The 27,984-nt window shown below is 41.9% G+C and overlaps 2 protein-coding genes across 2 annotated transcripts in view; both read left to right on the forward strand.

Moving 5' to 3' along the window:
* Positions 1-27,984, forward strand: part of LOC149249990 (uncharacterized) — a 607,156-nt gene that overhangs the window by 235,345 nt on the left and 343,827 nt on the right. The gene's annotated exons all lie outside the window — the stretch shown is intronic.
* Positions 3,794-27,984, forward strand: LOC149249991 (uncharacterized). The gene is made up of 3 exons (XM_089457553.1): positions 3,794-4,433; positions 4,594-5,109; positions 27,890-27,984. The coding sequence occupies exons 1-3, from the start codon at positions 3,794-3,796 to the stop codon at positions 27,982-27,984; spliced, it is 1,251 nt and encodes a 416-aa protein (XP_089313679.1).

Consider the following 27,984-nt stretch of genomic DNA (forward strand, 5'->3'; position numbering starts at 1 on the left):
GCAGTTAGCATTGTGAGCTCATATTTGGTTGAGCCTCGCTGGATTGATGCCAGGAATCTTCTGAGATGTCTTCAGGACACAATCTCTCATGGATTAAGATACACTGCCGGAGATGTGAGTCTACTTGGATATATTGATGTTGATTGGGCAGGCAGTGTGGTGGACCGTAAGAGCACTTCCGGGTGCTGTTTCACCTTGGGATCTGCTTCGATATCCTGGATGAGCAGGAAGCAGAAGTTGGTGGCTTTGAGCACCGCCGAAGCAGGATATATTGTTGCTAGCATAACCTCGTGTGAGGTTGTCTGGTTGCGAAAGCTCTTCAGTGAGCTGTTTGGATTTACATTGGATACCACTGTGACTCTCTATAACAACCAGAGGTGGGATTCGATTATTGAGGAATCCCGTATTCGTCGATTGCTCCAATAGATAGACATCATCTTGGATATGGTAAGTTGATGAGCAAGGAGGCTCCATCGCATTAAGACGATGTACAGGTTGATACACCTTGTCAAAGCCCCGAGGAAAGATCTAATCTGTGATTTTCCCAAACGACTTGGAGTCGGTAAGAAACCCTTGTACAAGGGTCCTGCATGTTGCATACATTGAGCTCTGGGAGCTCTGAGGGCTTGCGGTTATTACTGGAGCAACATACGACCACAGGGTGATTCACCCTCCCCTGGTGGTGCACACTGGAACAAGATTCGCTCTCTTGTGGGACAAGATGATTCGCTCTCTTGTGGAACAGGATGATTCGCTCTCCTGTGTAGCAGGATGATTAGTTCTCCTGTGAGGCCTGGATTGATGTGTTCTCCATGGCGATTGTAGCAGGATTGATATGTTCTCCTGTGAGGCCTGGATTGATGTGTTCTCCATGGCGGCTTGGATTGATGTGTTCTCCATGGAAATTGTAGCAGGATTGATGTGTTCTCCTGTGAGGCCTGGATTGATGTGTTCTCCATGGCAATTGTAGCAGGATTGATGTGTTCTCCTGTGAGGACAGGATTGATTAGTTCTCCTGTCGAGGCATCCTACCCATGCAGTCTGGGACTCATGGGAAGTACCTCTCATCTGATCAATGAGCAGGGAAATGAAGTTAGGGACCATAGTAGTACCGATGGACGCATCGTTGTAACTACCGTACTCCCTACGCTAGGATGACCTCCATTGATCTGGGATCAGTGATACTGGTCTGGGACCAGTGGTAGGAGTTGTACCATACTATGACACTGACTTCAGGTCGGTTGAGATTGGTCTGGGATCAGTGGTACATACTCTGAGACTGACTTTGAGTCAGTGGAGGATGATATTGGTCTGGGACCATTGGAGTTGTACTCACTATGATGCTGACTTTGGGTTGGTTGACACTGGTCTGGGACCAGTGGTACATACTCTGAGGCTGACTTTGAGTCAGTATGATACATCCTCGATCATTTCTTCTTCTTCATAATTCAGACAAAAGCAGAGTAGAACAGAACAATGCAAGAGCAGAGCAGAACATAACAAAACAGTACAGATCAGTGCAGGGCAGAACAAGACAAAGCAGGACAGGCAAAATAGAGCAGAGCAAGGCAAGGGTCAGGCTGTACAAGGCAATGCATTTGATGGATGAATTATAACGACCGATAGACAGATTGCAGATGAAGTTCTCCATGGTTGAGAGGGAGTGTTAAAATTGGCAACCAGGGCAAAACTTCATGTGGGTCATCTTATTCATGGCTAATAATATTTTTATTAGATTCCTCTCGTCGAGAGGTGTAGGATTGATATAAAGATCATCCAATTCCGATAAGTATTCATGGAGATATGAATTTATTTTGATTATGGAATTATTATCAAGCCGACCTACAACTCATGTAGGCTCAGAAGCCCAACAGTCGCATCTATTCACCCACCAACGTTGTGTATAAATCTCTGTTTTACAACTCGGCCGAGTTGAAACCGAAACGGCCGTTTCGGACCGAGTCAAACCCCAAAACACTGACCCGGCCAGCAACCCGGCTCGGCTGACCGAGTCAGCTATGACTCGGCCGAGTCATCCAATGACTCGGCCGAGTCATAGCTGACTCGGTCAACCGGCCGGGTCCGTATTGACTCGGCCGAGTCATTAAAAGCACGGCTGGGCAGCGTATTTTATGAATTAAATTCACTTTTTTGCTGTTTTTTGGTAAAGTTAAGTAGGGTTTGTGGATTCCAAAGGGTAATGGTAGATTGTTAAATGCTTTTGGGGTCCATTTCCCCTCCCAAACTCTATTTAAGACAGCCAAATGCTCTCATTTCACTCACAGCAGTCTTATGCATTTGAGTGAGAGTCTTCTTTGAGAGTTAGTGAGCAGTTCTTGAGCTTGTTTTGGAGCAGCAGTGAGGAGTCTTGGAGGAGCATTGTAGCTGGAGTGAGGAGCTTCTTGGGCAGCCATTTGGAGCAGCATTGAGGAGCTGATTCTTGGAGCAAGCTTGAGGAGGCAGTTTGTGCCTGGAGGTATTTTTTTCCACCTCTATAAAGCTGTTTTTACTTAGTAAATTTTAGGTGCATATCAAGATAGCTTAGAGAGTGTTTTTAGTCAAATAAATGAACATTGAATCAAATTTTTTTTTTTTTTTCATTTTCAGATTGTTTTCCTAGTCAAAAAATGGCACCTAGAGCAAAAGATCCTGCTTGGGCATATGTTGAAATGGTTGATAGTGAGATGTGTTGCAGGTTTTGCCATAGGAAAATTAAGTCAGGTCCTGGGGGGATTCATAGGCTGAAACAACACTTGGCAGGGATTAAAGGCCAAATTACTGCATGTCCCTCTGATCAAATTGGGGAGATTAGAAAGAATTTGGTGGAAAGCTTTGAAAAATTTAAAGAAGAAAAGACTAGGCAAAAAGAGATACAGGCTGAAATTGGGAGGAAGAGGGAGATACAAAGAATGATGGCTGCCAACCCCCACTATGAGTTTGAGGGTTCTTTCTCTATCCCTCAAACTGATGCATCAAACCCTTTCCGTTATGTTCCTCCCTCTTTTGCTTCTGTTCAAGATAAGGGAAAGGGTAGAATGAAGGGTGATGGGACTATCAAAAGTTTTTTCACTCACTCAGGCTCCTCTCCATCAGATGCACATGGTCCTGAAGTTAGTATTAGTAAAGGTCTTGCTCAGCCCACTTTAGATGACCATTGGAAGAAAGAATTGAGGGAGACTGCTTGTGACTACATAGCTAGATGGTGGTATGATGCTGATATCCCCTTTAATGCTGCTCGTTCACCATATTATGAGCCTATGTTTGAGGCCATACATGCTGCTGGAAAAGGCTTCAAAGGCCCTACTATGCAAGAGCTAAGGGGTTTCGTTTGCAGAAAGAAATTCAATCAATTAATGAGTATTTGCAAGATTTCAAGGAATCATGGGCAAGAACAGGGTGTACCATCATGTCAGATGGATGGACTGATCAAAGAAACCGTACCATCATAAACTTTCTTGTCTTCTGCCCACAGGGAACCATGTTTTTAAAATCAGTTGATGCATCTGATAAGGTAAAAGATGGCCACTTGTTGTTTCAGCTATTGGATGAGGTTATTGAGGATGTGGGGGTGGCTAATGTTGTTCAAATCATCACAGACAATGCCTCTAACTATGTTCTTGCTGGTAGACTGTTAGAGGAAAAACACAAGACCATCTTTTGGACCCCATGCGCTGCACATTGCATAGATCTCATGCTTGAGGATATTGGAAAATTAGATTGGGTCAGAAACACTGTAGATAATGCCAAAAGCATAACAAAATTTATCTACAATCATACACTGGTTTTGAGTCTCATGAGGAAACACACTGGAGGCAAGGATATTATTAGGGCTGCCATCACTAGATTTGCTACACATTTTTTGACATTGCAATCTATGCTTTCCCAACATAGAAACTTGCAAAAGATGTTTTCCAGTGATGAATGGAATCAAAGCAGTTGGTCTAACAAACCAGAAGGCAGAGAATTGAAAAGGAAAGTCCATGATGAAACTTTTTGGAGAAAGGCAACAGAGATTGTGAAGCTTGCTGAGCCACTAGTTAAGGTGTTGCGGTTGGTGGATGGGGAAAGGTTGGCTATGGGCTTCATTTATGAGGCTATGGATCAAGCAAAGGAGCAAATAAAGACAGCATACAAGGATAGAGTGGCAAAGTATGGGCCCATTTGGGCAATCATTGATGAAAGATGGAACAATCAACTCCATCGCCCTATACATGCAGCTGGGTATTTTTTGAACCCACGGTATCATTATAAAGCTAAGGAGTCAGGAGCTTTGAGGGGGGAGGTCAGAGATGGACTGGTTGATTGCATTGAGCGCATGGTCCCATCGGAGTCTGATCAGCTGCTGATACATCAGCAGGTCACATCCTTCAGCAATGCAACAGGTACCTTTGGGAAGAACCTAGCAAAGATTGCAAGAGAAGCAGATGAGCCAGGTAAACAAAAATTTCAATTTTCAATTTCTTAATGGTTTTACTTTTTTTATTAAAGTTTGTTAAATCATTTATAATTTGAAAGTTAGATATAATTTGTAATTTTGTTGAGCTTCAGCCTTCATCTAACTCATAATTCATTACACTCCTATGTTTTTTGCAGCACAATGGTGGGAGGCCTTTGGTGGCCAGTGCCCTGAATTGCAAAGGTTTGCAATTCGTATTTTGAGTCAAACTTGCAGTGCATCTGGGTGTGAGCGCAATTGGTCTGTCTTTGAGAGGATTCACACAAAGAAGAGAAACCGTTTGGAGCAAAAACGGTTGAATGATCTAGTTTTTGTCCAATACAACCTTCGGCTCAGACGGAACCAATTGCTGAACAAAAGACCTGATTCAGATCCCATTGTGTTGGAAGACATTGATCCAACATCAGATTGGGTAGTGGAGAGTCGTCTACCAGAGTTTGATCCTGATGAGGATCTTGAGATTGATCAACTTGATGTTGAACATCCACTGCAGCCTGTTCAGTTGAATGCAGATCCCGATCCACCAGCCTCAGTCTCACAGCCAGCTAGTAGGACTCCAGTTGTAGGTGCTTCGCCTTCCTCTGCTCAGCCACGACAGAAGCGCAGCCGCATTTGTACTCTATCTCAGCTTACATCTGCTGCACAGCCTAGTGGTACTGGCACCACTTCTACAGTTGCAGTTGGAGACGATGATGATGAGGAGGAGCCATGGGGCCCCTTGTCTGACTCTGATGATGATGATCCAGAGATTGGTCGAGATGATCTTGGCTCCTCTGGCAGTAGCTACTAGCCTCCTGGTTATTTGTATTTTGTTTTGACTCTTGAGTCTTTGATCATGTATGACAGACTACAGTTGACTATGTATTTACTATTGCCATTGGGTACCATTTTGATATAATGGATTGGTTCATGAGCCTACTTTGATCATATGTTGTCTTCCATGTATATTATAATGTTGTGTGTTTGGAAACTTGAATGAAAATCTTTAAAATTATGTTTAAAATATTTAAAATTATGTTTTTTTATAAAAAAAATAAATTATTTAATGTATTTTTTACAACGACCGAGTCATTGAAATCGAGCGGCCGAGTGATTACCGAGTCGGAGTCGGAGTCGGAGTCGATCCTCGGCCGAGTCGGAGTCCGAGTCGGAGTTGTAAAACATTGGTATAAATATAAGAGGACTTTTCCTCATTTAGACTCCCTCATCTCATCACATCTCTCTCTCTCTACTGCGTAGATATGAGTCTCTTCTCTACTGCACTGAAATGGGTCTCTCTCTCTCACACATTTGAAGCCGGAAACTGCTGAAACTGAAGCTGCAACTGCAGAAGTAAAGATTGACTTGCATGGCCTAGAAGATCTCCTCTTTGGAACTGCGCTGTAGGTTCATCTGAACCTCCTTTGAAAGCCGCAACTTTTGGTGGTGGAATGAAGTCAATCCGACGAACGGTTTGTAAGATATCGACTGCCCTAGTTTGAAGCCGGAAACTGCTGAAACTGAAGCTGCAACTGCAGAAGTAAAGATTGACTTGCGTGGCCTAGAAGATCTCCTCTTTGGAACTGCGCTGTAGGTTCATCTGAACCTCCTTTGAAAGCTGCAACTTTTGGTGGTGGAATGAAGTCAATCCGACGAACATTTTGCAATATATCGACTGCCCTAGTTTGAAGCCGGAAACTGCTGAAACCGAAGCTGCAACTGCAGAAGTAAAGATTGACTTGCGTGGCCTAGAAGATCTCGTCATCTGAACTGCGCTGTAGGTTCATCTGAACCTCCTCTAGAAGCCGAAACTTTTGGTGGTGGAATGAAGTCAATCCGACTGTCGGTTTGTGAGATATGGTCTACCCTAGTTTGATAATGAAGCCGCTAATGCTGATGCTACTGATCTAGGGTTTGCTACTGCTGATATGAATCAGATTTATTGTACTATTTCTCTCTGCTGAATTATTGAAGATAAAAGAAGATTTGATCAAAGGGTTTCCCCACACATTGTGGGGTTTGTCCCTGGCTAGCCGCCACATCTTGTGTCTCTTGTCTTGGCTTGTTTTCTGTTGATCGTTTAATGTTCTATCTGCACTTTACTTTATGTACATGTGATTCCTAATCAGTGGAATAGAATAAGAAAAAGAAGTAAACTATTATAAGCATAGAACATACCTTAACTTAACATAGTTTTACACCAATGAGAATATTCCAAGTACAAGAAAAACTAATAGTTGCAAAAATAAAGGAATTCACAGTACTTGCATAATAAAATAAATGCTTCTTGAAATAAAAATGATATTTGCAAATAAGACTCAAATAAATCCAAGATAGCATAACTACGAGAATTGCATTTGCAAGTAAACTTAAGTTGTGATGTAGATGTGCTCTTGCTTTATTTTATTAGTTAAACTCTTAATAAGCAAGATTTCAATTAAACTCCAATCCTCAGACCTCACCCTCACCCGAAAATTCGAATCTCTTAGTGTGGAGTCAATAAAGGTGGAGGGTTTCTAAATGTCTATACAATCAACTTAAGTTGGAAGTTAATTTTGAATGAGACTTTGGAAGCTTGTAAAATACAACTAATTTAAATTGCCTACTATGTCATGCGAGTAAATTTGCAAAAGTTAAGTAAATTATAGAAATTGCCTTAAACACAAGATTGCATACTCATATAGGATTTGTGAAAAATATTTTCTTTGCCTTATGATAGTTTTATGATTTACCCAAAAGAAAATAAAACTTGAGAGATGTCTTGCATGTAAGTAAATTACAATGCTTGTGATTAAGTGAACTCAAGATTGATTAGCTTTGCAAAAGAAATGGACTTGAATCTGAATATGAAATTAAAATGACTTATAGAAAATTTAAGTTAATGAACATGTGAAGAGTAGATTGTTCAAAGTAAAGTGTTTGTACCTCAAATCAACATGTAAAATGGAGAATGCAAAACTTTAAGTTCAATTGTAACAAACTTATTTGAACAAAATAAAAATGTAATGAGTGAGGTGTAAATTTTAAGCATGCAATTAAAATGGAAAATATTAAGATGCAAAAATTAATTCACCCACATGTTTCTCCCTAAATGGAGAGAAGGGATGCCATGGGTAAAATCCAAGCTCCCTCAAGATAAATAGATCTTTTATTAGCTTTTTACAATGAGTAGAAGATCCCTTAATGGGCTGCCCAAAAGATGGAAGAGACAATTACAAAATAGTAGTTTATGGGAACCAAGATCTCATTCTAAGAAGTAGCAAACACAATGGCTAAGAAACAACTCCTGAAATCTAAAAATTACAAGTGCACATCCAAGATTGCCCATGGCCTCCCTAAAGTTGATCTGCAAGCATAATCTTGGTTGATAGAAAATATAGGAAAAAATGATTTCTTGGAAAGTTCTTCCATCTGGTACGAAGTAAGGTAAAATCGTTGTGACCTTGCAATTATGAAGATGGCTTGTCCCATTATAGGAATGAAGGCACACTCTAGCTCGTAAGACTCGGGGGACGAGTATCGTTAATGACACCTCCGTGTCCTCGCCTCCTCTTTCTTACAATCACCCCAATTTTTACCCTTTGGTAAGAGCTCAAGAGGAAGACTTTTCAGTTGACTTAGACATTTTAGATTAAAAATAACCAAAACTACTTGCATTCAAATTTAGTATAAGTGCATCTCATGCTAATACATCATCATTTTACTTTACTTGCAATTTCCCATTTTTCTATCTTGATGTGTTTTGAGTTTCATTTGCAAATATCATTCTTTTCATTTCAAGAAGCATTTTTGATGCAAGTATTGTGAGTCCTCTCCTTTCGCAACAATTCAATTTTCTTGTACTTGGAATATTGATCATTGGTGTAGCTCTATTTCATGTTATTGCTTTGAAGATAATTATGCTCACGCGTAATTGATGTATCTTGTTATCTGGGGCATTTTCTTCCGAAGTACTATTTCCTTTATAGTTGCAATTGGTGTTCATATTCTTATTCTGGTCTAACATTTGAATTGTCTATCATTGTATCTTGATTTCATTTTTGAGCAAGCTATTGTTATTAACTTGAATGCACTAGTTTATACTTTGAATATATCATTGAAATTTACATTTATATGCTTACTTAATTCCTGGAAACAAGTTATTTTTGACAAGTAATTCATATTAACTTTCCTCCTAGAATCTCATATCGCTTTTAATTTAACTTTTCATTAGGGACCACCCCCCTTAGCTAACCTAGGAGATAGCTCAAATGGAGAGAGTCTGGATTAGCGTGACAACCCCTTCTCTGAGTTCCCTACCACCAACCACACCTTGTGAGGTTGAAGGCTTTTCCCATTGACTTGTAGGTAGGTGTAGGCGGCAGGTGATAACAAGACCAACAAATTTTTCCACTTGGAGAATTTAATTTCTCTAGACATTTAATTTTGACTCTAATTAATTAAATTTTTGGCTTAGGATTTAATTTATTTTTGTTAGAAAATTTAATTAATTGACACTTGAGGGGATTAATAATTAATTTCACCCTCTAATATTTTAGCCATGGTGTCTAAGTATGAGGGACCATGCACTAAAATATTTTTTACATAAGACTTTTACAACTCAACCCTCAAAGGGGGAACACCTGTTTGGTACAGACTAGTGTGGAAAAAGTCGGGAAATAATCAGGATTAAATCCCCAAAATGAGATTTTTTTTTGGCTAGCCGATTAAATTGGCTGATTTTTTGCCGATTTTTTCCCAATTGAAAAATTTGGGATTAAATCGGGGCTTTTTCCAAAAAATCATGAATGAGATAGTTTCTTTAACGTTTTTTTTTTTGAAAAAATCGGGATTTTATTGAAAAAGTCGAGATTTTTTTAAAAGATAAATATTTTTGTATTTTTTTAATTTTGCCGACTTTTTCAAAAAACTCCCGACTTTAACGACTTTTTCAACTTTTGGACCCTTGTCGATTTAATCCCGACTTCGACTTTTTCCACATTGGTACATACCCTCAAATTACATACCCAATTTTGCGACACAACATGATCTAGTAGATCAAGTGATTTGTAATAAAATAATTTAGCGAATTAGCTTAAATTATTCCCAAATCATTTTTACATAAGACTCAACTAGAACACTAGGACTCACCTAAGACTTTGACGAAGAATTCCACCCTAGCTTTGGGGTGAAGTTGGAGGGAAAAACTCTGCCGACCATCCGTGTTTAGAAACACAAATGAGTCAGTGAGACGAAAAACCTCATAGGATGAAATTTTCGCCAAAATAATAGGCTTACGTACGTTGTTACATACACACGGTGTTATTAGCATCATTTACATTATAAATTTGTAGAACGGATTTACAATGAATCAATAAACTGATGACTAATGAGCAAATCCTTTGAAATTTTTTTGGCATATCTGCGTCCTTGGAACTTTGACAAAAAGTGTGAAACAAGGCTTATATGGCATGGCCAAGATTTTTGGAGTACCCATGCTGGAAGAGAGGTAACAAGGTCGTCCTCACTAACTCCTCTTTTAACATGGCCTCCCTAACTGCAGCTGACTCATCACAAACCCATGTGATCTTGGTGAGCTAATATGCAATTGTATCTAATTTGGATGTCTTGGTGCTCTTAAGCTTCTCCCTCAACACCATTTTCTGTTGATTTTTGGTAGCATCAAATGTGCTCTAGCCTTGAAATTTGGAGGAGAGGCTAATGCACATGAGATCTCCAACACTCAAAAATTGTTTTGAGAAATTCCACCCGGATGAGGAGTTATTAAAATAATTAATATTTTTAATGGGTTCCTAAGTCTAAACTTAGGAAAATAAAAATATTAATGGGCATTAATGAAGATAAGGGTGAGAAGCTAAGTCACCTGACACGGGGATTCGTAGGATACGAGATTTGAGAGTCGGATTCGGACACGTTGACCCCCCCGAACAGGACACGTAGGATTCGTTATATATTATTTTATTAAAATATATATATTAAAAATTAGATATTTCTTACACAAATTTTCATTAATGATACAAATTTATTTTTTATTTGCCATCCGTTATGTATTTTTACCAAATTTCTGTTTAATTTGACATCCTATATCTTTTTACATTCGGTTAAAATTGTTGTCAAACAAATAGATAATGATCTGGGAAATCACTATATTTTCTCTTAGAATTATATTTTAGTTAACCATCTTCAAAATTCCAAATTCCATGATGAAATCATTTTTTCTGAAGATTATCTTTACTGAATTTGCCTAAATACTATTGTTGAGTTCAATACGCAATTGAAAATGCATATATTTGTGAACGGATCGACCAAACTTGCTCCAAAACATTTTCTCATGTACAAGAGGCATAGAGTTTAGGCACACATTCATTTTCAAATAACATATAAATGGGGCTCTCTAATGTAACAAGCATAAAATGTGAGATGGATAAAACATGGTAATTTATCACAAAATTTCCAAGTTGATGACCCAGAGATACCAGATTAATAAAGATTTATTAACAAATGTTCCCCAATGTGCGAACTCATCTACATTCTACCATTGAAAACCTGTACTGTGCAACTGTATCTCAATAAACAACGATTGTCACCATTATATCAATATGCAGTGACAGTGACCATTAAAACACACTAAAATCTGAAGGTGAAATTTACATATTCTCTAAATAGCAATTGTGACCATTATCTCAATAGGTAGTAATAGTCACCATTAAAACCAAACCTTGAAATTTAAGAATTCTCTAAATGGAAATGTCACTATTATCGAAATGCAGTTATAGTAGCCATTAAAACCACACCTAAAGAACGCAAACTGAGTTGGTAAAATCTCTTTGCAACAACCCACACAAAGATTTACTCAAGAATTTGGTAAAAGCTTTAGACCTTTAGCGACCCTTTGGAAAAATAAATCCATGGGATAGTTATGCCTCAGATATGAATACCCCCATCTGTCATATAAAAAACCCCACACGAGAATGAACTCAAAAAATTGGTAAAAGCTCCAGACCATTGGGATTCGAATCCCAAAATCGGTACACGTGTCCTAATGGGACACGACTGGGATTCAATCCTATCCCGTTAGGACACGTGTCCCATTTTGGGGTTTGAATCTCCAACAAATCGTGTCCGATTCGTGGGATTCAGACACATCAGGTAGTTTGAGCGAATCCGGTTTCATAGGTGAGAAGCTTATAAGAGATGAGGATCAAGTTTGATTTAATCTTAGTCATTGATTAGGGACTTAATTTTGGCTGTTGATTCGTCAACAGGAAAAGTAGAAGAGAAGACTTGAGGATCATTTGGAGACACACCGACAGATACTCAGTATCTCAAGGAAAATCAATTCTCAGGTAGAGGAGATCGATTTCAGAGGGAGAGTTGTAGGGTGGAGGAAGAGGAGGGCATCAATCGCAGGCAGTGACTAAGGAGGAGGTGACGCAGGGACAGTGGGAGACAATGCAGAGAGAGACGCAAATCTTATGTAGGCTGACACAGAGGGACGTAAAGCCACTCAAAGCCATGGTGGGCCACGCAGAGTGACGCAGGAATGGGAGGAGGGACTCCAAAGTGTCAGAAGGTCTAAGAGGAAAACTCTCAGGTGTTTTGTTTCAGTTTCTCTGTAAAATTGTTCCTTGTAAAAGAAATTGCTGCTGAAGATTAAGAAAGCCCTCATCTGCTGCACTGGTTTACCTGCATTGGGTTTTTCTGGGGACAATTGTCCAAAAATAACTATGTTGATGTGATTGATTCTTGTGCCTGTATTTTTCTCTGGGTAATTGTGATAACTACAGTAGAATTTATTTTAATATTTGTTGAAGAGATTTTGTAAATAACTTATTGTGAATAATAAGTAGGGGAAATAAATCAGTTGCTGCAGTAGTAGAATTTCAGTTTAGAAATTTTCACATGGTATGAGACCCGATATCCGGCAACAGGAGAGGAAAATCGATTATGGGTCAAGATCATGATGCAGAGGCATCCAATCAAGGGGACTCGCGCAGATTTCTAGAAGAGTGCACCAGGGACATGAATTACAATTATTCTGTGTTAGCTTCCAGATTGGAAGAAGAAGTCGCTTGCTTAGCAAGCTCTGCCTCCTCGGAGGTTTGGTGTATAGACAGTGGAGCTTCCTGGCATGTGACAGGAATCCGAGAATGTTTTTCAGATTATCAGGAAGAAAGAATGAATTTTCAGATCACCAATGAAATAAGGCAAAGTGTACTCCAGTAGGGAGAGGTACTATAGTTTTTCAAACTGAAGCAGGAGAGTAGCTTTGAGCAACCAATGTGCTGCATGTGCCAGGATTGAGGATGCCCTTACTTTCTGTATCTCAACTTCAAAACAAGGGCTATGACGTTTTCTTCATTAAGGAGAAAGTATATGTCAAACACTGGAGTTGGAAAAAGAAGGCCCAGATTGGAATTAGAAGTAACAGGTTGGACAGGTTGCAGCTAGAATCACCAATGACACTGATAGGCAGTGATGGAGACAAAGATTTGAATGAACTGTGGCACAGAAAGATGGGACACTTACACCATGGGGCTCTTAGAATTCTCAGAAAGACAGTAGCAAGAGTTCTAGAACTAAGTACCGAACGAGATGATGTATCCAGACGGTACGCTTTGGGCAAGTATGCCAAAGTAGTGTTTTCCAGAAGTAACAACATGGCTAAGAGTGTGCTAGGATTGATACACTCAGACATCTGCAGACCGATGTTCACAAAATCTCTTAGTAGTGCTGAATACTTCGTCACCTTCATCGATCACCATTCTAGGAAGACTTGGATCTACTTTCCGAAGACCAAGGATGAGGTTTTCGTTTGATTCAGTCAAGGTTCTAGTGGAGAATCTGACAGGAAAGAAGATAAAAGTGTTGCGCTTAGATAATGGTGGAGAGTATGTTGACAAGGACTTCACCGATTTTTGCGCTAAGGAAGACATCAGAAGAGAGTGGACAACTCCCTACAATCCGGAGCAGAATGGAGTAGCAGAAAGGAAAAATAGGACTATTGTGGAAGCAACTAGGGCAATGTTGTATGATCAGGATATGCCTAAATTCCTATGGGCAGAAGCATGCAGCACGACAGTTTATGTCCAGAAAAGGACTCCACATAGGGCATTGGTTAAAATCACTTCGGAGAAGGTCTTCACTAGGAAGACACCTGAAGTCAGTCATTTTAGGATATTTAGGAGTTTTAACGTATTGCCATATACTTGAAGAGAAGAGAAAGAAATTAGATCAAACTGATGAGAAAGGATATCTTGTGGGATATAGTGAAAATGCTAAGGCATATAGAGTCTATCTTCCGTGGAGTAGGAAGGTAGTAGTTCGGTGGGATGTAAAGTTCATGTAAGATAGAGCTTTCAGGAAATCTTGAGAAATGCCTTCCGAGGAGCAGTCGAAAGACGAGCTGTTGGTCAAACCACTTCAATTAGCAGAAACTAGTACCAGAAAGTCTCCTGAAAACAAAGCTTCAGAACAGGAGCAATCTCGGAAGAGGAAGAGCTGATAGATGTGCCTACTACTAGTGGAAGAACGAGCCACGAACTCCGACAGATTCTATGGGATGCAGAGGACTTCATTGGTGAACCCAAGAATAGTAAAAGGCAGCGAGGAGAGCGAGACAGATACCAGGCATTAGTAGCTCAGGTTGGGGAACCTTCTAGTTTTCAGGAGGTCGTTCAACATCAAGTATGGGTGGATGCTTTGGTGGAGGAATACAACTCTATAATGGTCAATGATGTCTAGAAAGTGGTACCTAGGCTTCAGGACAGATCAGTGGTAGGTTCGAGATGGATCTATAAGGTTAAATATGTTGCAGACAATAGTGTGGAGAAATACAAAGCCAGGTTTGTGGCTAAGGGGTATGCTCAGAAGGAAGGGATAGACTACGAAGAAACTTTCGCCCCAGTAGCTAGGTATACTTCTATTAGAACCGTGATATCTCTTGCAACACAGATGGGGTGGGAGATTCATCAGATGGATGTCAAGACGACATTCTTGAACGGGGTAATAGAATAGGAAATATACATTAAACAGGCAGAAGGTTTTGAGACACATGAGAAGAAATAGAATGTATGCAGATTAAAGAAAGCCTTGTATGGGCTTAAATATGCACGTAGGCCATGGTACAGTCGAATTGATGGCTACTTGCAGAAGACGGGGTTCTTCAAGTGTGTCGTAGATCCTAATCTCTACTATCTGGTCGTAGAGAATGAGCCTTTAATCCTAGTGTTATATGTGGATGATCTCTTCCTGACAGGATCATCTAGGCTCATCAAAGATTGCAAGAAGAACCTAGCCACAAAATTCAACATGAAGGATTTGGGATAGATGCATTATTTCTTGGGGCTGGAAGTTTGGTAGTAGAAGGGTGAGATCTTCCTTGGACAAGGGAGATGTGCTACAGAAATCTTGAAGAGAGTCAAGATGCAGGACTGTAGATGTATGGCTACTCCAATGATCACCAACTGGAAGAAGATTGATGCATCAGAAGAAAAATACGTTGATCCCACCTTGTATAGCCAGCTTATAGGCCCCTGATGTATCTAGTCAATACTAGGTCAAACATTTGTTATGTTGTCAACACTCTGAGTTAGTTCATGGTGGAACCTAAGAGGGTACACTGGGCAACAACCAAACATGTTCTCAGGTATATACAAGGAATAGTCAAGCATGGACTATTGTACACCAGAGGCAATGACATCAGGCTGAGTGGGTTCACTGACGTAGATTGGGCTGGAAGTTCAGTAGATCGAAAAAGTATAACTGGGTACTGTTTCAACATTGGATCAGAAATGACCTCCTGGTGTAATAGGAAACAAAAATCCGTGGCTCTGAACTCAGCTGAAGCAGAATATATGGTAGATAGCACAACTTCGTGCGAAGCCATATGGCTTAGGAAATTTCTTGTGGATCTATTTAGGAGAAGGATGGAAGCAGACAGGATCATGTGTGATAATCAGAGTTGCATCAAGCTCTCTAAGAATTCAGTATTTCATGATCGATCGAAGCACATTGATATCAGGTGTCACTTTGTCATAGACTGTGTTCAACGAGGTACAGTACAATTGAGATACACTCCTACAGGAGAACAGGTGGCAGACATCCTCACCAAGGCTTTAGGAAGAACGAAGTTTGTTTATTTCAGGGAGAAGATGGGGATGGTAAAGAATCTATTTCAATAGCAGAAATGGATAAGTGTCAGGAGTTGCAGTGTAAGAGTTAGCGGTGGCAGTGCTATGGGCAGTATGATGCAGCATGTTGAGAGGGAGCTGCAGTACAGGTGCGGTAGTGGCAGTGTCATGGGCAACAGTACAGGAAGCAGCAATACAACGAATGTGAGGCAACAGGCCAAGCATCAACACAGGTACCGATGCGGAAGATCATTGTGATGTTTCTATTGTGAAACATTGCTAGAGCACATTCCTCGCTAAGAGGGAGTATTGATTTTTGGTTGCATCGGATGTGCTCTAGCCTTGAAATTTGGAGGAGAGGCGAAGGCACATGAGATCTCCAAGACCCAGAAATCATTTTGAGAAAATCCACTTTGATGAGGTGTTATTAAAATAATTAATATTTTTAATGGGTTTCTAAGTCTAAACTTAGGAATATAAAAATATTAATGGGTATTAATGAAGATAAGGGTGAGATGCTTCTAAGAGATGAGGATAAAGTCTGTTTTAATCTTAGTCGTTCATTAGGGACTTAATCTCAGTTGTTGATTTGTCAACAGGAAAAGTATAAGAGAAGACTTGAGGATCATTTGGAAACACATCGACAAATACTCAGTAGCTCAAGGAAAATCGATTTTCAAGTAGAGGAGATCGATTTTAAAGGGAGAGTTGCAGGGTGGAGGAAGAGGAGGGCATTAGCAGCAGGCAGTGACTAAGGAGGAGGTGACGTAGGGACAGTGGGAGGCAACACAGAGAGAGACATAGTCTAGAGAGAGACGCAGAGGGACGAAGAGCCACTCAGAACCACGTTGGGCCACGCAGAGTGACACAGGGGTGGGAGCAGGGTCTCCAAAGTGTCAGAAGGTCTCAAAGGAAAAGTCTAAGGTGTTTTCTTTCAGTTTCTATGTAAAATTATTCCTTGTAAAAGAAATTTTTGCTAAAGATTAATACAACCCTCATCTGTTGCACGGTTTTCCCACATTGGGTTTTTCCAGGGACAACTGTCCAAAAATAACTGTGTTGATGTGATTGGTTCTTGTGAATGTATTTTTCTCTGGGTAATTGTGTGATAATTGCAGTAGAATTTATTTTAATATTTGCTGAAGGGATTTCATAAATAACTTATTGTGAATAATAAGTAGGTAAAATAAATGAGTTGCTGCAGTAGTAGAATTTCAGTTTAGAAATTTTCACATTTTCTTCTTGTGATTGTCGCTCTGGTACAATTTTGTCAGAGCCTCCTACATTTCGCTCGCTGTTTTCTTTCCAGAAAGATGAGGGATCACATGATCCTTCACCCGATCTACAATGATTCTCTTGGCTTTCACATCCTTTTGGTTATGGGCAGCCAATTTTGTAGCATCGATAGGAGGGGTGAGTTGTTGATCTGAAAACTGGCAAATCCCGTTCTCCATTAATACCAATGCTATCCTCTCTTTCCAAGGGCTGTACTTGGCTGCACCCTCCCACAACCTTAGCCCAGTTGCAACCATCCTCACAACATCCACATCAAATACTCAACCTAGAAAAATACAAGTGTTGGAAAATAATTATTATGCTTTAACCCTTGTGACAAAATCGATCTTCCTTTTCCTTAGAGTTTAGAGCTCTGATACCTTGTTAAATTTTCCAATACCATATCTTATTTAAGTTCCTAGCAATTTATTTTATATTGAGCAAATATATTCACCCAACAAATTACTTTTTTGAAAAGTTGTTGAAGAAAAATACATTGGTATTTTAACTTAAATAATTTGTAGTGGAAATTTAAATAGAAAATTAGTTACAAACACAATAAAATTTTCACCCTCCAAATTCTCCTTCAACTTTTATTACTCAAGAAAATTAAGGGCTCCCTTAACAAGGAAAATGGCCCTCAAAATATGCACAAAAATACAGTTAATGGAACTTGGCAAAATTGGACCCGAAAAATTTCTCTTGTAATTTCATTGGTATTTTCTCACTAGTTTGGCCCTGCTTAAGTTGCTTGGCCCCTCCACTAGTGTGGCTTCAACCCTCCTAGCCTCCCCACACTCTCGACATACTTTTACGAACTTGGCCTCAACCTGCTCGACCTCTCCAAGCTCGTGGCACACTCTCAACCTTAACCCATGTAAATCTGAGCACTCTTGTGTGCTTCACCTACAAAAATTGTGCTCACTCAAATTTTCAACTGCACACTTTTCTTTTTCCCTTCAATCTTGAGTCTCTCACTCATCATGAGAAGTTCACTTTTGCAATGATTCGATGTCTTCCATCTCTCCCTTAGATTTCTTTTATAATTTCTGATTGAGCTAGATCTCAAACCCTAGATCTCCTTAGTGATGAATGGCTAGGATTAGATCCTAAGCCTCACTTGAAATCAACAATAGAGATTAGATCTAACTCACTGAAGTAAATTAATTTACTTGTCATTAGAAAACCTTAGCCCAATAGCCAACATTAATTAGTAAATTAGTCAATGTGCTTTTCCTAAGTTAGACTTAGTAAAAAGATCATAAAGGTTACTTACTCAACATGAGCAAATATCTAAAGAGGCTTTTGGACGTCTTCTACATGTTTGACACCTAGCCTATGCAGAAGCACCTGTCTAAGCTATCATCAACAATAGCTGAAACTCAACATTTGTAGAGTGTTTAATTGGCAGACAGGCTTTAGTGTTAATTTTAGGTATGTTCTATGCTAAGAGAAATTTATTTCAATTTTCATAGTTAGCTCAATATCTTTTTCAGATTAGCAATCACACTAGCATTAAAGTAAACTGTAGATAGAGCATAAATATAAATCGCAAAAGACAAGCCAAGACAAGAGGACACAAGATATGGCGCTAGCCAGGGACAAACCCCAATGCGGGGAAACCCTTGATCAATTCTTCTTTTATGTTCTTCAAAGTTCAGCAAAGAAAGAGAGAGAGATAGTACATTGTAATATCCCTTATCAGGAATATACCTCAAACACAAGCAAACTCCAACCAGAGATGGACTGTGAGGGCATTTACCAGATATGTCGCCTCTGAAAAGAGGACGAGATCCAGAGGCTACCTGGCCCTTTCCAGACTCTGTCTAAGAGTATAATAGAAACACACAAGTGGTATAATAGTCGAGAATGCTCAAAGAGATACAAATAACAATGATACGATATATATCAAATAAACCATAAGCAGATACACAAGAAATGCAGAGAGAATGCTAAGCCATTTTATTATACTGAGTAATAAAATGAGTACAGGAGGTGATCAGGAAGATGGCACCTCTACTTGCACTAGGCAAGTGAAGAAATACACTCAGAATAGCGAAGGAATGGCCCCTCTCTGATCTGCGTCCAAGCTGCTGGGAAACTGTTGTGCTGTTGCTGCTGCTAGAAATCAAATGAGGATTTGGGGCTGCTCCCCTCCTCAGAAAAGGCTGAAACTCTAGAATCAGACTCTACTCAAGAAACCCAGAAAAACCCAGAAAGCTCTCCTGGAATGACCGACCCCTGAAAATCACCCCCTTGGGGTTTTGCGTAGTCTCTCAGTGCTCTGCGCTGCCACTGAATGCAACCCTCCAGAAATATGCCTGAAACCCCTGCCAAAAACTCTCCAGCTGCAAGGGTTGATCCCCTGCTCTACCTCCTAGCACCAAACTAGAACTGCATCCCTCTCTCAGTGCTGCGTAGTCCTCCAGAACTGCGTCCCTCTCTCAGTGCTGCGCAGTCCTCCAAAATGTTGATAAACTGCTGCTGAAATGCTGAAGTATCTACTGCTGAAATGCCAATGGAAATACCTTGCCCGAGCAGGCACTCGAAGTCCCCCGGGGCTAAGGGTGAGATCTCCGAACGGAGACACTCAATGCACTAAACAATGTTGCAGACTAGCTAAACAACCAGTGTGCTCTAAGTCGAAATGACTATGACAAATGTTCATAACTGAATGATCCAAATGAGGGGGTTCCTCTCTCTTTTATAGCCCTTGCCTCTCTCAATCCCAAGGCTCACCTCCTCCTGCGTGATTCCCCTCTTGCCATGTGTTTTTTCCTTCCTGTGCAGTTCCTCCATGTGTCTGCGTGGGCTCCATTTCTGCGCCCCCCTTTGGCCCCCTTGCCTCCCCTTGAAGTCACAACGTTGTGCTACTAGGAAGTGACTTTTTATTCTAAAAGTGAGGTCCCCCCCTCCTCATTTTTTTTATTTACAAATAACTATAGAAGGAAAAAATTAAACAAAATTGAATATTCCAATTAGCCATGGCTAATTAGGAATATTACAGTCTCCCCCGGCAAAATGTTGCTTGTCTTCTAGCAACTGAAGTGATGGATGCTGTAAGATCTTCTCACTCTCCCAAGTGGCATCCTCATCCGGCAAATTCTTCCACCTCACCTAGAATTCCCGGACCGTCCTGCTCCATAGCTGCCTCTCCCTGGCATTAACGATAGCCTCCGGCTGCAATACCAAATGCCCCTCATCATCCATGGGTGGTAGCTCATCTGTCACCGTCACCTGCTGCCCCAATGCCTTTTTCAGGCATGATACATGAAAAATGTTATGAATCTTGCTGCCTTGGGGCAGCTCCAACTCATATGCAACCTGTCCAATCCTGCGTATCACCCTATATGGCCCATAAAAGCGGGGCTTGAGCTTCTCAGCCCCCTTCTGCTTCAGTTACGATTGTCAGTATCACTGTAATCATAGGTAGAGCATGTCCCCTACCTCGAATTGTCTCTCCACCCGACCCCTGTCGGCATACAACTTCTGCTGATTCTACGCTGTAGTCATGTTATCCTTGAGAGCTCGGAGGATATCCTGACTCTCTTGGATTCAAATCTTGGCTCTAGGAGCCCTGCTATCACCAAACATCACGTCAACAAAAGATAAAGGATGATACCGATACAAGGCATAGAATGGTGACATACCAATGGACATGTGATGTGAAGTATTGTAGCAGTACTCCCCCAGATGCAGCCACTTTAGCCATGCTCGCTGCTGCCCGCTGACATAGTTACACAAGTAGCCCTCCAACCACTTGTTAACTATCTCTGTCTGCCCATCTGTCTGTGGGTGACAACTGGTACTCGGTGTCAATTCCGTCCACACCAACCAGAAAAGCTCTTGCAAAAACCCGCCCATGAAACGGCTGTCCCTATCATTGACGATGGTCTTAGTAAGACCATGTAGCCTGAAGATGTCCCTGAAGAATAGCTCGACCACCTGTGCTGCTGTATAGTGTGCGGATATGGCAAAAATGTGTGCGTACTTTGTCAGTCGATCAACGACGACAAAGATACAATCCTTGCCCTGTACCATGGGCAATACTGTAATGAAATCCATCGAAATACTCTCCCATTTCCCCTCCGGAATGGGAAGAGACTGCAATAAACCCGCGAGATGGCTCATCTCTCCCTTGTTCCTCTAGCAAACATCGCAGTCCCGAATGTGCTGGAGTACATCCTCCTTGAGGCCCTTCCATGAGAACCTCTCTCTAATGGCCCTATAGGTTTTGGTAAACCACTGATGTCCTGCCAAAGGTCAATCATATGATGCCTGGAGTGTCTTCTTCTTGAGCTGAGACCCCTCTTTCAAGAAGATCCGATCCCTATAATAGATGATCTCATCGACCACCCTGTACCTGTCATTTGCCACCTGCCCATCCAGAACCTCACATGCAAACCTGTCCTTGGAGTACTCTACTAAGAGTCGAGCCCTCCAGTCTGTATCCAAGTTCATAAGAGCAACGTGGCTGGTCTACGAGAAAGGGCATCTGCTACCACGTTGTTCTTACCCTTGACATACTCAATGTCAAAGTCATATGCTTGGATCTTATTGATCCAATTCTACTGCCTCTCCTGTAGCTGCTTCTGCTCCAAAAAGAACTTGAGGCTGTTGTGATCAGTCCTCACCCTGAACCTGTTACCCACCAAATACTGTCAGTACTTAGCCAATGCATGCATGATGGCCAACATCTCCTTGTCGTATATAGAATACAACCTCTCGTGCGGAAGGAGCTTCCGGCTCTCAAAGGCTATAGGGTGACCTCCCTGCATTAATACTGCGCCGATCCCCTCTCCTGACGCATCACACTCAAAAACAAATGGCTGCGTAAAATTTGGCAATGCAAGCACTGGGTAGTTGCTCATAACCTCCTTGAGCCTGTCAAAGGCTCGCTGCTCTGTGTCCGACCAAATGAATGCCCCCTTCCTTGTCAAATCTGTCAGGTTTGCAGCAAGCTATGAGAAACCTTTGACGAACTTCCGATAGTAAGTACAAATGCCAATGAATCCTCGAAGTTCCGTCATGTTTCTCAGCTCTGGCCATTCTCTGATGGCCCTGATCTTCTCCTTGTGGACTCTCACTCTGTCCACCCCTATGATGTGTCCCAGATATAACATCTCCGTCAACCTGAACTCACACTTGGAGAGTTTGGCATAGAACTGCTGCTCATGTAAGATATGCAATACTATCTCAATGCGTTGGAGATGCTCCTCCCAAGTCCTGCTGTAAATGAGAATATCATCGAAGAATACCAACACAAACTTCCTCAAGTGACAACAAAAGATGTGATTCATGCAAGACTGAAATGTAGTTGGGGCGTTGGTTATCCCAAAAGGCATCACCAAGAACTCAAAGTGCCCATAGTGACACCTGAAGGCGGTCTTGGGAATGTCTTGCTCCCTCACGCGAATCTGATGGTACCCCGATCTCAAATCAATCTTTGAGAAGAAACGTGCCCCTCTCAACTCGTCCATCAACTCATCGATCCTGGGTATGGGATACCTGTTCTTCAGGGTCTTCTTGTTCATGGCCCTGTAGTCAATGCACATCCTCAGCATACCGTCCTTCTTCTTCACCAACACCACAGAAGAAGCAAAAGGACTCGTGCTTGGTTGAATGTGCCCAAGAGCAAGCAACTCCTCGATAGCCCTCTCAATCTCATCCCGATAGGCCTTGGGGTGCCTATAGGGGGTGGTGATCACTGCCTGTACGCCTTGCTCTAGCTTAATGGTGTGCTCAAACCCCCAATCCGGTGGTTGTCCTGGTGGAATCTCCCCAAACACTATGGCATACCGATCAAGGATGGACTGTATCTCTGGATGTACCGACTGCCCTATAGTCCCTGCCTCTGAGGCATGCAGCTCCACTGCCCACTCTATGTCTCCCTTCTGGAAGACTGCTTCCATCTGATGAGCCAAAATAGTCTAAGGCGAATATGTGTGTTGTCCTTGTATCTTCTCATGCCTCCCTGTCTTCTCATCATCCCACTCCATCTCTAGGGTCTTCCAATCCGTCGTGACCTTCCCTAGAGTGGTAAGCCACTGAACACCCAATATCATGTTGGTGTCCGGGATATCGACCATGAAAAAGTGGTCAATCAATGTGTAGGTGCCCATTGTCACTGAAAGCTCTAGAACATAACGAGCATACATCATGGTCTGATCTCCTGGGACCAAGATTGAAAACCCATTGAAGCTCTGTCTGTATACCTCTCCGCTCAACCATCTGTGCATCGATGAAGTTGTGGGTTGCCCCACTGTCAACCAAAACTGATACTCGCTAGCCACATACTGCCCCTTGTACGCGTAGCGTTAGATACTTGGGAACTCCTCTCAATGCTGCAAGGGCCCCTCCGATGGGTGCAAATGATGCACCTCCTGTTGCTGGTGGTGGAGGCGGTAAAGGTCCCTATACAGCATGGCTATCTTCGGCCTTCCCATCATCCTCGTCATCCTTTTCTCCACTGCTCTCAGAGAAGACCTCAATAAAATGTGCTTTACCAGCAACACATCTATGTCTCGATGCCCACGGCTCCTGACATGTGAAGTACAACCGCTTCTTCTTCAGCTCCCTCCTGGCATCATCATCATGCTGTACTCGCCTTGGATTCCCCTTTGGAGGTGGAATCTTCACGTCCTTCCCCTTAGACTGGAAAGTCTATCTCTGGGGGTAAGGTGTTCAGATCCTGGGTAAGACATCCTGTAAGTCCTGGGTCCTGCTGATAGCGTCCTGGAGTGTGGCTGGTCTAGTGGATTGGACTAGACCCCGAAGTGGCTCTGCTAACCCCTCAACATATATATTGACCCTCCGTGCCGTGGATAGGTCTGGCACCATCATGGAGACCCTCAAGAAATCTGCAATGTAGGTCTCTGGGCTCCCTATTTGTTTGAGCCTTGTTAGCTCAACAAATGCTGCTCTTGATCCCTCCGGTCAAATCGCTCCATCAATCTCCTAGTAAACTCAGCATATGTTGTCACTGTAGAGTGCCCGAGTGTAACCATCCCATGAAACCACCAATCCTGGGCCTCACCATCCAAATGCAATGTTGCCACCTTGATGGCCTCTTTCTCCAACATCTGGTTAAGCTGGAAATCAATGTCCAACTTCTCCACCCAGGACTTTGCCGAACTGTTTGATGAACCATCAAACATAGGCAAGTGGAATCTACTCACTGCACGGTGGGTGTCACCATCATGGTAATGCTGGTACCCTCTGTGATGGTTGCGGGGTCTGCTATCCCGCTGGAGCTGAACAAAATCTCTGAATGAGAGGGCTTCCCTGAACTCCTGCCCATAGGCCTGGTACTCTGCAAAATAATCGCCCATATGTCCGAGCTCTGCCTCCTGCTAGGCTACAACCCCCATGTCTGCTCCCAAGAAAGTGGGCATGGTAGAGCGTGTAGGGGCATGTGAGGCCATCTACTGCGCAGTATCACGCTACTCTAGCAAATGGTGGGATGCTCCCGATCCCTCACCAACCTGGAAAACCCGTGGGTTCTCACGCTGTCTGGCCTCTACTGTCGTGAATCTCTGCCCCATCACCTCAATCTGTCTCGATAGATTCTACACTGATTTGAGGAGCATATCCGCAAATCTCTTCCTGTCATCATCTGCCATCAGAGCCTCCCGTTCTACGTCCACCACAGGCTCCCTTGTTCTGCATCTACCACAGGCTCCTTCTGTTCTGCGTCCACTACCGGAACACAGTCTCCCTCTCCGTAGGTGTTCTCTAACCTACGCCCAGTGTCTCTGTACCTCTGAGCTCTGTAACAGATATAGGGTTTTTCCCCTGGTGTCATAGATTGCTAGCTCCATAGGTTGAGCCAGATCTAAGCTCTGATACCACTGTAATATCCCTTATCAGGAATATACCTCAAACACAAGCAAACTCCAACCAGAGATGGACTGGCAGGGCATTTACCAGATATGTCCCCTCTAAAAAGAGGACGAGATCCGGAGGCTACCTGGGCCTTTCCAGACTCTGTCTAAGAGTATAATAGAAACACACAAGTGGTATAATAGCTGAGAATGCTCAAAGAGATACAAATAACAATGATACGATATATATCAAATAAACGATAAGCAGATACACAAGAAATGCAGAGAGAATGCTAAGCCATTTTTTTATACTGAGTAATAAAATGAGTACAGTAGGTGATCAGGAAAATGGCACCTCTACTTGCACTAGGCAAGTGAAGAAATACACTCAGAATAGCGAAGGAATGGCCCCTCTCTGATCTGCGTCCAAGCTGCTGGGAAACTACGATGCTACTGCTACTGCTAGAAATCAAATGAGGATTTGGGGCTGCTCCCCACCTCAGAAAAGTCTGAAACTCTGGAATCGGACTCTACTCAAGAAACCCATAAAAACCCAGAAAGCTCTCCTGGAATGGCTAACCCCTGAAATTCACCCCCTTGGGGTTCTGCGTAGTCTCTCAGTGCTCTGCACTGCCACTGAATGCAACCCTCCATAAATATGCCTAGAACCCCTGCCAAAAACTCTCCAGCTGCAAGGGTTGATCCCCTGCTCTACCTCCCAGCACCAAACCAATACTGCGTCCCTCTCTCAGTGTTGCGCAATCCTCCAAAACTGCGTCCTCTCAGTGCTGCGCAGTCCTCCAAAATGCTGATAAACTGCTGCTGAAATGCTGAAGTATCTACTGCTGAAATGCCAATGGAAATACCTTGCTCGAGCAGGCACTCGAAGTCCCCCGGGGCTAAGGGTGAGATCTCCGAACGAAGACACTCAATGCACTAAACAGTGCTGCAGACTAGCTAAACAACCAGTGTGCTCTAAGTCGAAATGACTATCACAAATGCTCATAACTGAATGATCCAAATGAGGGGGTTCCTCTCTCTTTTATAGCCCTTGCCTCTCTCAATCCCAAGGCTCACCTCCTCCTGTGTGATTCCCCTATTGCCATGTGTTTTTTCCTTCCTGTGCAGTTCCTCCATGTGTCTGCGTGGGTTCCATTTATGTGTCCCCCTTTGGCCCCCTTTAAATCACAACGTTGTGCTACTAGGAAGTGACTTTTTATTCTAAGTGAGTTATATCCCCCCTCCTCACTTTTTTTTATTTACAAATAACTATAGAAGGCAAAAATTGAACAAAATCGAATATTCCAATTAGCCATGGCTAATTAGGAATATTACATACATTTACAATAGAAGTCAACATTTTGACTTTTGATTCCATTTGCCACACCTTACAGTGTAGCACTATGCTGTACCATCACAGTGTTGGACCTTGATGAGTGAGCTGCCCTCATCTGCTCTCATCATCATGCTGCCCATTATGCTGCATCTTCCATCATCATGCAGCTCCTTGCTAATGTGCATCATTCATTATCATGCTGCCCTTGCTAATGTGCATCATTCATCATCATGCTGCCCTTGCTAATGTGCATCATTCATGCTGCTGTTATAACTTCTCATTGCTTCATCATGCTGCAACACTATCCTTCTGTTGCTTCATTATACAGCCATATGCATATCAGCCTTAGCTGCTTGCTATGGCTTGCAGCCTAGCAAAGCAGCTAGGCTATAGTTCCAAAATCCTCCATGCAGCCCCATCTTAAACAATCCTTCTATTTTCATGCTGTCACCTACAGCAATACTTTAGACCTTGTTAGCAGTGACTGGAACCTTCTTCTAGGACTGTGATCAGGGCAGATAGAGGCTTCATCAAACTGTGGATAGATGTGAGATTATATCTTCCTCTTGACAGCAGTTAGGGCTCTTTTTAGAGCTTCATTATATAGCATATAGAGGCAGCGTATTAAGCCTCTCCTTGCAGCGATGTATAATCTTATTTAGGACAGTGTATGACTGTGTATAAGGTCAGCGTATAGTTCACATTACCTCAAATCTACTTAGGTCTGTGTAATGCCTCCTATAGCTGTAGATGGACCCCTTTATGACTGCGGCTTAGAACAGTGAGTTAGGGATCTCATTTAGATGGCTAGGACTTGTGTTTAAGTCTCCACTTGACCTGCGTATAAGGCCCTCCTCCATGCTGTGGATTAGGCTCCTCTCAACAGCAGTTAGGGCCTCCTTTAGTCCACGGATTAGGGCTTCTATAGACTGCGTATTGCAGCTCCCCAAGACAGCAGATAGATCTCCTTCAATTTGTGGCTAGTGATCTCTATTTGGCTGCAGCTAGGGCATCATCCTCTCTGTGGTTAGATTCACTGCGGCTAGGGCATCGTACTGCAGCTAGGGCATCATCTTTCTGGGCCAGCGTATCTTCATTATGTCTCTCCTTCACCAAAACCCAAAGACGTGGAGAGGAGGAGACCAAACATGAAGAGGATGTACCTTATAAATGATTTCAAGTCCTCTATATTTATACTAAAACGTAGATGATGAATAGACATGTCTATTGGGCTTCTGAGCCTACATAGGATGCTGGCCGACTTGAAAATATGTCTTATAATACAAATAAATTCATAACTCCATGAATACTTATCGGAATCGGATGATCTTTAGATCAATCCTACACCTCGATGAGAGGGATCCAATAAAAATATCAGCGGTCATAAATAAGATGACCCACATGGAGTTTGGCCCTAGTTGCCAATTTTAACATTTAGAGACAATTTTCTAGACTTTAAAGTTATTGAATGGATTTTGAAATTGTGCCTCTCTTGGAAAGTTTGATTTTAGTGATATTTGTCGTTATATAATATCTGGTTGATTGCACTCTTATTTTCACAGTTTATTCTTCTTGTAGGTAGTTCTTCTCTAGAGAGTTGTGATACTAACAAATTGAGCACATCATTTTTGTGTAACCGTGAAATAGCAAAATTACAAGCCAAATTCTTCTGCAGGGATAGACCTTTGGGCAAAATATATATTTTCATTTTTCAATGAACCCCCCAGGAAGAAAGTGGGATTCTCACTATTTTTACTGTGACTTGAGAAATTTAATCGGCTTTGAACACCTCCTGTATGAGTTTATGGGACATTTATATAACAGCTAAGTAGTTTACTGTTATACTATCTGTTTGGCATTTTTGTATGCAACGTTCTTACACTTGCAGGACAGCGTTTTATATGCAATCTATTTCTTACACTTGCAGGACATCGTTTTATATGCAATCTATTTCTTACACTTGCAGGACATCACTTTATCTGA

Source organism: Pinus tabuliformis, chromosome 7 (assembly GCF_031772625.1).
Source record: "Pinus tabuliformis cultivar Carrire ecotype Pingquan chromosome 7, CPIR1, whole genome shotgun sequence".
In the NCBI taxonomy this organism is placed as follows: Eukaryota; Viridiplantae; Streptophyta; class Pinopsida; order Pinales; family Pinaceae; genus Pinus; species Pinus tabuliformis.

Coding starts and splice junctions, on each gene's coding strand:
- LOC149249991 (XM_089457553.1), top strand. CDS start 3,794: ATGAGGAAACACACTGGAGGCAAGGATATTATTAGGGCTGCCATCACT. Junction 4,434..4,593: donor AAGAGAAGCAGATGAGCCAG/GTAAACAAAAAT, acceptor TGTTTTTTGCAG/CACAATGGTGGGAGGCCTTT. Junction 5,110..27,889: donor ATCTGCTGCACAGCCTAGTG/GTACTGGCACCA, acceptor TTACACTTGCAG/GACAGCGTTTTATATGCAAT.